General features: G+C 46.3%; 2 protein-coding genes across 4 annotated transcripts; both read right to left on the bottom strand.

The window, feature by feature from the left end:
• Positions 1–1,830: 1,830 nt before the first annotated feature.
• LOC132451194 (borealin-like) lies at positions 1,831–6,819 on the bottom strand. Of its 3 annotated transcripts, none has more exons than XM_060043551.1 (11): positions 6,658–6,819; positions 6,287–6,383; positions 5,674–5,802; positions 5,360–5,394; positions 5,169–5,241; positions 4,931–4,995; positions 4,561–4,640; positions 4,330–4,428; positions 4,074–4,203; positions 3,409–3,495; positions 1,831–2,149 (listed from the first exon to the last, which is right to left on the bottom strand). In XM_060043551.1, exons 2-11 carry the CDS (start codon positions 6,375–6,377, stop codon positions 2,114–2,116), a joined length of 825 nt encoding a protein of 274 aa, XP_059899534.1. In that variant the 5' UTR covers positions 6,378–6,383; positions 6,658–6,819; the 3' UTR covers positions 1,831–2,113. The 3 variants fall into 3 exon arrangements, with proteins under 3 accessions (XP_059899534.1, XP_059899533.1, XP_059899535.1); XM_060043550.1 differs by having other exon boundaries at positions 5,360–5,400; positions 6,658–6,813; XM_060043552.1 differs by having other exon boundaries at positions 4,330–4,395; positions 5,360–5,400; positions 6,658–6,798.
• A 1,283-nt stretch (positions 6,820–8,102) lies between these two features.
• On the bottom strand, positions 8,103–10,145 carry LOC132451533 (MAP7 domain-containing protein 1-like; the record flags this gene model as incomplete). Its single annotated transcript, XM_060044071.1, has 5 exons — positions 8,103–8,262; positions 8,825–9,061; positions 9,285–9,342; positions 9,558–9,608; positions 10,020–10,145. Coding segments are annotated over 5 exons (483 nt in total), but the record flags the coding sequence as incomplete, so codon positions are not given.
• Positions 10,146–12,683: the final 2,538 nt, after the last annotated feature.

The raw sequence follows: 12,683 nt of genomic DNA, 5'->3' as shown, positions 1-12,683 counted from the left end.
AGACATGGCGAGGACACGAGATGAATAGCGAAGTCAATTTCCTTACGTTTTGTATGAAAATGACCTAAAGTCATATTTTATCTCAGAAATTTCACTCAATGACAGTAAATACACTGAAAACTATGCTATTTTCCCTTGAAGCCAATGGCAAAAGTGACTTTTTATTTATATCTATGTTTTATTTTTTATAGAAATCTCCTGGAAATTTGGACAATAAAGAAAACACAAACGAAAGTAGTCTATCTGATTGGGCCTTTCATTGATTGTATCCAAGGCTACATGTTTTTGTAATGGCATACTTTCGTCATTTGTTTGTGCCTTTCGCCCATGGTAACCCAACCACCGTTTCCTCAACACCAGTTAGTAGGTGAGGGGTATTTATGCTGCACTATTTCCGTCTCTAACAACATCATGCCAGCCGTACTATCTTCAGGGCAGGCGTGAGAGGTGGTGAAGTGAGGAATTAATACTACCGAACTGATACTGTTATAGGTTATAGACTTTGTAAATGTTGTCTTCGTGTAATAATTAAGAATCGTCTCAATCGCCACGCACATTAACTGAATCGTATTGTTTTCCTACTTACTCGTGTTGACATTTTTAGCAGTCATCCTCACATGTTTAATATTTACTGGCTAAACTTGGAAGTTAAACTATGAGCATTTTATTTCATAGGACTAAATGGCAATTACTTGTGTTGGCCAAACCATGAATGCAAAGGTTGAATAGTTGACTACTGACCTTTGCCTAAAAGTTTACAACGTAAAGAAGACAACGTTACTATTATAGTCAGAGAAAAAATTTATACAATTGCAAATACATTGTGACCAATCAGGCACTTCTGTGCTAGTTGGGTCCATCCATGATGTATCCGGAAATACTATGAGTACACTTTAAGCCTATTTAATGTCTTCAAATGTTAATGTGTTATGACTGCAAAGTCCATCCATAAACCGAGACAACAATAACGCATCCACAGGTGTCTGTCCCTCCACCCCCTTCTTTCCAACACCCATTATAATAACACCTGCGGCACTTTCCTGAAATGACTAGCTCGTAGTCTTGCTGTAAATCGAAATCCCCTCCAGCGGTTTCAGAGTGCGTGTGCTCTCAACCATGGTCCTTCTGTTTCTCCCCCAGACACGCTCCTGCCAAACAGGCAGAGCAGGTGTGACTACCCGTGTAAACAATTAAACTGGACTATAATTGTTTGAGTTTTTAATGAGGATTTCATAAGCCCCAGGGCGGTATAGCCCTAACGTGTTCCTATATGGGCTGATGGCAGACTAAATATAATATATTGAAGTGTTTGTTACGAATTCCCCGTCGGGAGCGTATACAAGTGTTTTGGCGACCGGTTTTTATTTTCCTCTTGGTGTAAGACGTACAGGTACAACAAGGACCTCTAGTGGTTTACACTATCACGTCACCCTTTCTTTCGACCTTATTTCCTTTCAGCTAAATAGGTCGTCAGGACCTTGTAGTCTGTTCATCAGGGATATCAAACTTCACAGACTGGGTCTCAAAACCAAAAATAGTTTGGCCCTCCTCTGGTATTAGTTAAAACACTATGGAACCCCACGTGATCCAAAACGTCTCCCATTCCATCAGACAGGGCTTAGGTTCAAGGTGGAATCGAGCAGCCAGTCTTCCACTGTACAAGTCTGAAGCCAAACACCCCACCACAGCAATGCTGGCTGCACCAGGCCAGGCACGGTATCCAAGACTGGATACCGTGTTGGCACAGTCAGATGGAAAGAAGCCTTATTGTAACAAACTCCAGTCATTAATTTCCCTTCAGAAATATCTGCCACCAAAAGAAACCAACAGTTTTCAGGTATGCAAAGAGGGCTGAAAATATACTTTAATAAACTCAAAGTAAAGTAATTTAGTACAACCTCATTATACATACACAACACAACCCTATAATATTGCAAATACCGAGTGCAATTTTATGGGACTTCTTTTAATATTTGACATCTGGTTCTTTATGTAGCCAGTACAAATATTTGTAAAAAAAAAAAGTGCACTTCAAGCCTATCAAACATAACAAGCAGTAAAAACAATGAAATGGTAAAATACAGTATTTACAAATCTGTCCTTTGGGTCGAACTTATTCTCTCTGCCGGCAGAGTGTGGCCAGTTGAGTCTGTCAAGAAAAGAAACAAGAATTAAGAATAGTCTCTCAAATATCTACAGATCGTACTCCTAAACCTCCACACTAATAGGACTGCAACACTGCAGTACATAGTACTAGTACAAAATGGGAGTAGGCCTACTCTAGTGTCATACCATGTCAATATAATACTAGTGCCATTAGGAGTACTATGGTACAGACTAGGGATCGACCGATATTATCGGCCGATATTCGCAGTTTTTACGTGCATCGTATCGGCCGATACGCGGCTGATTTTCGCCTTTTTTTTTTTTTTACTTGTTCTACCTCACCTGTTTTTAATATTTGTTAAATATTGTTCATCTACTTGATCTTACTTGTTCTACTTCACCTGTTTTTACTATTTGTTAAATATTGTTTTTTATATTGAAGTTCAATAAATGTTCCTTTAAAAAAAATAAAAAAAATAATAATAATAATCGGCTCAAGAAAATCGGTATCGGCGTATCGGCTAAGGCTGATGAAAAAATATCGGTATCGTATCGGCCCTAAAAAATCGGTATCGGTCGATCCCTAGTACAGACCATACAGTACAACAATTAGTCTGGAACCAGATGAAACTGGAACCTCATGTTTTATTTGCTCTGGCATAGAAGTCTAGTCCCCGTCCTGTTCAGACAGAATTCCAGCTGACCAGGTTTGGGTCGGGTCAATCATTAAAACGTATCTAATATGGGTCGGGCTTGATACCAAGACCGAGGAGAGCCCTATAGCAGCACGGTTCAGGCAGTTTCATAAACAACATGGAGGAATTACATTAGAGGGGGGCTGCACATTTACATCTTCACACATTTTACAGCGCGTTCTGCAGAGTCATCTCCTATGTAACGCTACCTAATGATCACATGCACGTAAGCAGCACATGTGATCATATCATACTTCCCTACACATAGCCAAGAGGGGTCCAAGGCCCTTCATCAGCATGTTGACCCCCCACTCATTGCTCAGATTCACTCTTGTTCCAATCCAATGGTCATGTTAGCATAACCTCCCTTGAAACCAAGATAGCTGCCGCTGTTGTGTCACAAGTCTCTTTGCTCCGATTGGTTGTTGTAGGTCTATCCAATTGTATCGAGAGGCATTTTGGTCTTCGCCCTTTGATACCCATAATGGCGATGTACTGAGGGGTTCCAGACTAATACGCATGGCATTTGAGATCAGTACTGGCGATGGCCGACCCTCAGTGAATGGTACTGGTACCAATCCTAGGAGTGTGGTTGTGAGGGCCGTACCTGCAGGTCTCTCATGCCCTGGAGGGCCGTCGCATCCAGGGACGACAGGTCCACACTGTTCATCTGGCTGGCCAGCAGCTGGATGCTCTGCGCACACAACACACACACACACACACACACACACACACACACACACACACACACACACACACACACACACACTTAAGCAGGAGGTAGGGAATCTGGCTAAAGAATGCCTACAGGTAGACTGTAGAAGTCTAGGCAATGCCGAGGCAAATCACCAGCAATATTGCGAAAATGATGGAGCTTGGTCAAGGATCCATTGTTCAAGGCTAAGCTTGAGCTTTTCTTTTTTCTTTAACTTAAAATATAAACCAGCCAGAGTAAGATGATATTAAAACGATCCAAACCCAAATATCTCACCCCTCCCTTCACACCCATTCCTCTTCCAACAAGAGGTGAATAGCTTTCTCGCTTTCTCAATAGGTCTTCTTAGTCTTGTAGAAGACTCTGGGCCAATGGAACGATTAGCCGGGCTTATTATGGGCCTACGACCGATAGCTACCCGACTATCGGGAAGTAAAGAGAATTGAAACAAATGTGAATGAAAATAAATCGCCCGCACTGCCTTGAAGTGTGTGTTTGTGTTTAAGCAACAGTGGAACAAGGAGATGAATAAAAGAAGCATCCATGTGAAGCCACACCTCTCCGTTGCCGATGGGAACGTTGATGATGATGTCCTTGGTGCTGGACTGTATGGGAGAGCCGTTGACGGAGATGCTGTAGACCCGCTCTTTCTGTCGGGGGACCCTCACCGCGGGGGTCTCAGGAAGCCTGCAACCACAACCACTCATCAGACCTCCTGCTGTGCTGCTGCTTGTTAAAAGACCAGTGTTGGACTATTGAACAAGGGCATGCTACAACATGAAAAGGTTATTAAAAAAAAAAGGTGCTTCTCACCTGGAGTCGAAGCGGGGTGTGATGAGAGGAGTGGAGCCCGTCATCGTAGAATACTCAAGCAGGTTTCTGGTGGGAATAATTAAATGCTTACTGGTGGACCTAAGACACACACACACATTTAGAAATCAAAATAATGAATAATTGCACATATTTGATCCAATGCTCATAGGATATGGACTCTCAACCATCTCTAAACCATCCGCTGCTCTACTACTGGTGAGAAGGCCTTACTTCCTGGTGGAGGCGGCCATCCCGAGGATAGACTTGACCCTGGTCTTCTTGGAGGTGACGGGGGGCCTCTTGGACTTGCCCTGGAGGAGAGAAGGACCAGAGATCAGACCATACCCCAACCACCTGCATCAGCCTGATGAGGTTACATAATTTCTTCCTCTGCAAGGTCAGCCATTTTCTTTATTTTTCTTTCAAGTGACCCGAGCCTCCCAGCGAACCACAGATCCCAGGATCCAGTGGTTTGAACCAGACTATGTGGTTTCCATTGAATGGAGGTGTCTTCTTGCTATCAAATAGGATTGGATGTGCCCCCTCTTTGTCCACTAGGACCGTGAGCAGAGGACAGGCTGAGGGGAAGCTCTCTCCTTACCTTCTTGGTCGTGGTCTGAGGTGCTGTGTTCTCGTCTTCTGAACTAAACTTGGCCTTCTTGGACGCTATAAGACAGACGGAGGGGTGATGTCATGAGCATTTGTACACACCTGAGTGCTACACACCTTTAAACTTACTATTCAGTCAATTAGAAGATACTTTTATCCAAAGAGTCTTAGCACCTAACCCTTTACAGGGATTTAAAATACATGTCATTGAGGAGCAGGCAGCCACTTACACTTCTGGAGCGTTTTGGGAGCGGCCGAGTGGTTCTCAACCAGAACGTTCTCCAGCTCAGGAACCTCTCCTCTCTGAACCCATACAGAGACACAACAATCACAGAGTTACGGGTGGCGAGAACATCAGAAGCTTCCTGAGCTGTGGTACATGCTGAAGATGTGCTGATGTTGACACAGAGGGTGATCGTACCTTTGAGACGTCCACCGTTGGAGATTGAGGTTTCTCTGGATCTGAAGGGAGAGGAGTAGAAACACCGTACTATTATAACAGCTCATTCCCAGAGAGCACCGCACCGGGTGGGCTGATCTACCCATCATTCATCTGGGTGACACGCCCGATGTCACTAGAGGGTACATTTTGATAAAGCTTTTAAAGGCGTACATCAGACCCGTTAGTAAACGGGAAGCCCTTAATGACACCATCTACCGAACCCCCTCTTTACCAAGATCCTAACCCCGTTACCGTGACCCCAAAAGGTCAGCAGGTACCAAGAGTGTCCTTACTGAAGTAGAGCAGCCAGTTCATCTGCCTGACGGCCTTGGGAAGCTTGATGATGGCCATGTTGTATCTGTTGTCAATCTCTGTCAGCAGTTGCATCTGCTGCTCCTTCATAAGCAGAACCCGGGACTTCACTGGAGACGGCGAGACGCAACACAGAGGGTAACATAACAAGGTTACGTACGGACACACAATGTACATGTCCTGTTATCACAATGTTATAGTGTGGTCAAAAAACATTAATGACATTTTAAAAGACAGCTTCCAGAATAAACTTTGACGGTTCATTTAGAGTAGTGATAGGGTGTGTTTCCACTCCCAGCCCAAATAGTTCTCGGTTTCCCCAGTGGTAGCAGTACTGATTAACATCCTAGACCAAGACGTTGAACCGGTATTGCCTTGGATAAAGTGTCTGTCGAATGATTAAATTACATGGCAAGAATCTCCTTACGGAAGAATTTGATGCACGATATAGCAGGACATGTCAAGTATTCTACTAAAATATTTATATTTGCAACATTTATTGACTGCATATAGTTTAGTGAATACAGACATGGAATGATGCATAAGAAACCCTAAAATTGATTTCAAACGAGACAAATGAAACAGGCCGTTTACCTTCTGCGTCGAAGTCCTCGAGAAAAGCATGGATTTGGGCCCGTCTCTGGTTTGTTATGGCTGGTTTTGTTTTCTTCCTCTGGGGAGCCATGTCTGCCTGGATGTAAACAATTCATGGAGAGACTTTGGTCCTGACCCATCAGCACAAATACAATAATTCTTCAATACAATCGACGGACAGCGTAGGTAATTTCCAACATAACATAACATAACACAATAACCGTGTCTAAAGACAGCGTGAAAGCTAATGCTAATGTCAGATGTTCCAGCTAATTCATAACGAAACCCTGAAATCAAAAGGTGTAAACGTATTTCATGACAGCATGTATTGAGTAACAAGCGAGCCAGTGCATTTATACATCCAATTGTACCTTATATGTTATTTTATTTGAGAGAGTCAACAGTCTTCGAGTTCTCGTAGCTCACTCCAAATGATTTTTAAATTTTGCACGCAAAGTAGAGCATCCGGGCGGTACGCCAATTAGAGAAATCCATGTATTCAGTTGACCAATGAAATGGGCGATGTAGGGCTTGTCACAGAAAAAAGATCCATGTATTTGATTTGGACCAATCCCTTCCCGGAGCAAAGAGCAATAGGTCATGGGACCGCCTCCTGACAGCAGCAGCACAGAAAAACGTAACAACGCTTCAATTCGTTTCTACTTATATCTCTCGTTTGATTTATTTTTGTGAAGGAAAGCTACCACACAAAACACACACAAAACAGACGTACTGGATTAAAACCGGACGAAGGACACCATGATTCAACGACCAAAGCATGACGTCGTTGTGTTGATGGAGTTTCAGACACAGAATAGACAAGACGCGCCCATAGAATCCCTTCAATAAAGCTTTATTTCACAGATCCTCAGTAACAGCGGCCCAGGCAGCCGATATACATTTACATACGCTGTCTGGCCGTTCATTCGCTGCTTCTAAGTTAAATAAATCAAGAATTCCAGACGAAATAGACAAAAAAAGAAAAACACATCATTCAACTTAAGAGGAACATTAGCATGTCATTACAACGACAATAATAACAACAACCAGTCAAATATTATGTATGTCCAGGTTCGTATAGTTTACTAATAAATTGTTACAATGTCATTTTTTTTTCTTAAGGTGCACCATAAAATCGGCGAGTGACATTTCAGTTAAAACTCGACTAATGCGGCACCGATACAAGAACACAGAATACTTTTGTTGCACTTATTTTTTTGACTTATTATATCCATTTGTTTTCATGTCTTTCATATTTTGATGGTTGCTGGCGGTGTTTCACCGGCTCTGCGTCGACAACAGCAGCGGCCGGATATTCTGGAAGTTTCTTCTGTTGGTGGTTGGTTTGGCACATCACTCCAATCCCTCCCTAATACAAGCGGCTTGTGTGTGCGTGTGTGTATTTGCGTGTGCGTGTGTGTGTGTGTGTGTGTGTTAGGGTTGCCACGGTGTGGACTTTTTCACACCAAGTAATACACTCGTGTCAACACCGGTATTATCGAGTATAAACGATATAAACTTTGAAACTAGGTCAACCGCCATCTTCTCCGTCAACTCTCCTCTCTCACACTCGGTGACAGCGTCTGGCAGCGCGCCAATTCTCGGTGACAGCGTCTTATAACGTTCTATATATAATAGTATGATATCATTTTATATATCATAATATCACGGCCCAAAGCTCTGTCCGGATGGCCGAAGCGCGGGGAGCTCTCGTAGGGATGGGGCTTCGCGGGGTTTGTTTACTGGCGTTGGCAACCGCGGCAACCCTAGTGTCTGTGTGTGTGTGTGTGTGTGTGTGTGTGTGTGTGTGTGTGTGTGTGTGTGTGTGTGTGTGTGTTTGCGTGTGTGTGTGTATGTTTGTAGGTATGTGTGTGTGTCTGTGAGTGAGGTGGGGTGCTGGAGGTCAAGTCCCTCTGCTCGACGCGACACCCAGGGGTGGTATTCCAACCGTCCGGGGCTGGAGACTCACAGGACCTCTGGATCACCATGGAAACACAACATGATCATCATCATCATCATCATCATCATCATCATCATCATCATAATAATCATCATCCAAAGTAAATTTTTCAGAAGAAGGAGAAACAACATATGTCTGTCGTTACAGTAAGGATGTTCATAGAACCAAGTGCCAAGCACTAACAATCAATAGGTTAACCCATTCCCCTCATGCAACAAAGTACTATTTTTAGATGCAAGGACGTACAGCAAACAATAAGTGCATACATTAAGTGCAAGGACCTACAACAATCAATAAGTGACGACCTTAAGTGCAAGGAGGCACGATATACAATAAGTGCGTACATCAAGTGCCAGGACGTACAACTTACATTAAGCGCGTACATTAAGTGCGAGGACGTACAACGCACAATAAGCGCGTACCTTAAATGCAAGGACGTACAACACACAATAAGTGCGTACATTAAGTGCCAGGACGTACAGCTTGCAGTAAGTGCGTAGGAGGGGTGGGAGGGGGTCGGGAGGCCATGAGAGTCCAGCTGAACTCTGAACATGGACACGGTGTCCTGGTTGTGTTACCTGCTACATGCTGTGGCTTCATGGGTCCCGTCTTCATCATGAAGGGCTCTCCTCCCTCATAGTCCAAGATGGGCTCGCTGAACTTAGCTGCATCCCCATTGGCCGAGAGGCCGTTCTGGTGCCCTGCGGGCTGCACGCCGTTGACCGCAACTGTCCCGGAGACGGCTTGTGATTGGCTGACGACAGTGGCGGCGCCGTTGTTCATTGGCTCCTGGGGGTTCTGCGAGCCTTCTGGTGCTAAAGAGACAGGATAAACGATGAGTGGGCGTTCTTCTAGAACTTAGTAGTACCTCTCCTTCTAGAAGAGACTAGAACTATTTGTACAATGTCTTTGAAGTACACATGTCAAAGTGCTCCACATCAAACGTTTAGAAAAAAAAAGAAACAGGATGGTTTTTTATGAACTATGAATTCAAAGAAGGCTGAAGAAAACAGAATGGACGGATGGAAGTGTTGTCACCTTTCGTGACCTCGGTGGTGGCTTTGCCGTTGACCTGGTTTGCGGCCTTGGTATTCTTCTGTGATCGGAAACACACACACACACACACACACACACACACACACACACACACACACACACACACACACACACAGTCACACACACACACACCCACAAACACATACAAAAAAAAGCATCCTGTCAGAACCACAACCAGCAGAGAACAAAAAGGAACTGCAACAGTGCGTCTCTTCAGAGCATGATGATGATGATGATGATGAGGATGAAGTAGACCTTGTCCCCTGCGTCGCTCTTCCTCGTCCTCTTCATGATCTCGTCCAGGCGCTGTGGGCGAGAACGTGTTGTCAATCCAAGGTCCGTTCTCCACGCAGCAAAACACACTGAACCACATCTTCACTTTGACAACATAGTAGTTGCGCAAAGGCTGCGTTGCCGTTGGCGACAGCTTAAAGGGCGATGGACTGTTGTGGCCTCCCATCACTATTTACCACGATTCTACCTTTTCTACTCCCCTCTATTCCTTTTTTTGCGCTTTGTTATAGAGTTAGATAGAGAGGAAGGTATGGGAGCGAGAGGGGAGGACATGCAGCAAATGACCACGGGCAGGATTTGAACCCAGGTTGCTGCGTTCAGGACTGAGCCTACATGGTACGCGCTAGTACCCGGTGAGCCACCGGGGCACCCCTAGACCCCTCTATTCATAACCCTTTTCTCTCTCTCACTCGCTCCACCTACCCGCTTCCTCTCCAGCCTCTCCTGCTCCTCCTTCTGGAAGTGCTTCTCCCTCTCCACCCGCTGTTTCTCCGCCTCTTCCTTGGCCTTCACCTCTGCCTCCTCCCTCTGAGGAAGAGAAACAAGAACAATAGGTTAATAATTATAAATGCAGACAGTATTCAGGGCAGGCTTTTGGATTCGAAAAACGAATTCCACATTTTAAAAGGCAAAACCCTAGCCGTAATCCGTAGTTGACGACAAAGGGGTAAAAATCGTTTTGTGAATTGACGCGTTGATACGTCAGTTCACAAACTGACAACCAGGGGGAAGCAAAGGCCCGCGTCATTCTTCGGCGAAAGCCTGACGTCTCCTTCTAAAGTTATTATACAATATATCATGGCGGTAAATCACTGCAGCTACCAAAGACAGACAAATAGCAAAAAGGAAGCTTGAACCATAATAAACATCTGCAATGAGCTGAACAATTATTTGCAATTATTCAAAACCCTTCATAAAAAAGTGGTTTGTTATAAATAAATAAGATTATTGATCCTCTTTTTCAGGATCGATATTCCTGAAACAGAGCTGGTTAGCGTAGTGCACCCCACCACTCTGGGGCACAGGGAGAACGTCGGTTTGGATCACACCACTAGCGCTACAAAGGGGTCAAGCTAACCGGCACCAGGCCCGCGGCCCGCTGCCCGCTGCCCGCGGCCAGCGGCCAGCAGCCAGCTCTGTCCCGGGCGCTGACCCAGCCGCCGCTGTCGCCCTGCGTTATCTCACATTCCTCCACAAGACCGAAGACAATCCTCTCGCTCTCTCTCCTGTCACAATAGCTCTCTCGCCCCCCACTCTGCCCGCCGCGACCAAGCTAACGCTAGTATGGAGGTCACCAGCTGGTGCGTGTACACGGACGGGGGTCCCGGCTGACCTGCTGGTGCCCCGCGCGTCACACACACTCATGTACATGTACATGTTCATATTCACACAAGCACACACACACACACACACACACACACACACACACAGACACACACACACCCACACACACACACACACACACAAACGTGTACATAAACATACACACGCACACACACACACACACACACACACACACACACACACACACACACACACACACACACACACACAGGAATAGAGGAGGAGGAAAAGGAGGTGCGAAATGGAGGGGGGGGGGGGGGGATGCTGGACTAAGGACGAGGTCGCAAGCGGGAGATAGATGAGCAGGAGGATGGAGATATAGGGGAGGAGGTGGGAGAGAGAGGGGGGAGGAGGTGGGAGAGAGAGGGGGGAGGAGGTTGGAGAGAGAGGGGTGGAGGAGGTGGGAGAGAGAGGGGGGAGGAGGTGGGAGAGAGGGGGGAGGAGGTTGGAGAGAGAGGGGTGGAGGAGATGGGAGAGAGAGGGGTGGAGGAGGTGGGAGAGAGAGGGGGGGAGGTGGGAGAGAGAGGGGGGGAGGAGGTGGGAGAGAGAGGGGGGAGGAGGTGGGAGAGAGAGGGGGGAGGAGGTGGGAGAGAGAGGGGGGAGGAGTTGGGAGAGAGAGGGGGGAGGAGGTGGGAGAGAGAGGGGGGAGGAGGTTGGAGAGAAAGGGGGGAGGAGGTGGGAGAGAAAGGGGGGAGGAGGTGGGAGAGAGAGGGGGGAGGAGATGGGAGAGAGAGGGGGGAGGAGGTGGGAGAGAGAGGGGGAGGAGGTGGGAGAGAGAGGGGGGGGAGGAGGTGGGAGAGAGAGGGGGGAGGAGGTGGGAGAGAGAGGGGGGAGGAGGTGGGAGAGAGAGGGGGGAGGAGGTGGGAGGAGTTGGGAGAGAGAGGGGGGAGGAGTTGGGAGAGAGAGGGGGGAGGAGGTGGGAGAGAGAGGGGGGAGGAGTTGGGAGAGAGAGGGGGGAGGAGGTGGGAGAGAGAGGGGGGAGGAGGTGGGAGAGAGAGGGGGGAGGAGGTGCTCAGGACAGACTGTAACCCCCCACCATCAACAGCACCCACTCTCTCAAACACACACACACACACACACACACACACACACACACACACACACACACACACACACACACACACACACACACACACACACACACACACACACACACACACACCCCGCCCCAAGCTGAATCCAGTTTGTTTAATGGATCCACTTTAATACCACCAGTACCACCAGCAGCAAGCAGCAGCAGCAGCACTCGCAGTAATCTATAAGCCAGATGGCATAATGGGGATCAGGGAGTCAGGGGGGGAGTGGAAAAGGACAACCCTTCAACTATAACGGCTGGGGAGGGGGGGTCCAGTGATGGGGGGCTATAGAGGAGGAGGTCTGGTGGGAGTAGTGAGAGCGAGGTCAGAGATGTCAGTTGCTTTCTTGTCATTTCGTAAGCGACCCCCAAAAAGTGACTCTTCAAAGTAAAAGAAATAACATTCAACAGAGAAAAAAATCGGGTTGAAAAAAAATTGCCTAATGACAGAAACCTATCGATAGATATCGCCATGAAGGGTTTATGAAGGTTTCAGTCTTGGGACCATTTTCTTCAAAACAGTTTTTTATCTGTAGGTTATAATTTCTTTACTATGAAAAGTCACTTCTGGGGTCGTTTACGACGCAGCATGAAAGCAACCGACATCTCTTAACTCTAAATAAGTTAGGGTAAGACAAAATCCTAATGGATAAATACAAATCACAATG

The sequence above is a fragment of the Gadus macrocephalus genome, chromosome 22 (assembly GCF_031168955.1).
Source record: "Gadus macrocephalus chromosome 22, ASM3116895v1".
In the NCBI taxonomy this organism is placed as follows: Eukaryota; Metazoa; Chordata; class Actinopteri; order Gadiformes; family Gadidae; genus Gadus; species Gadus macrocephalus.
This window is presented reverse-complemented; position numbering and strand designations above follow the sequence as displayed.

Coding starts and splice junctions, on each gene's coding strand:
- LOC132451194 (XM_060043550.1), bottom strand. CDS start 6,377: ATGGCTCCCCAGAGGAAGAAAACAAAACCAGCCATAACAAACCAGAGA. Junction 4,204..4,329: donor ACACCCCGCTTCGACTCCAG/GTGAGAAGCACC, acceptor TTGTGGTTGCAG/GCTTCCTGAGACCCCCGCGG. Junction 3,496..4,073: donor TTCCCATCGGCAACGGAGAG/GTGTGGCTTCAC, acceptor TTGTGTGCGCAG/AGCATCCAGCTGCTGGCCAG.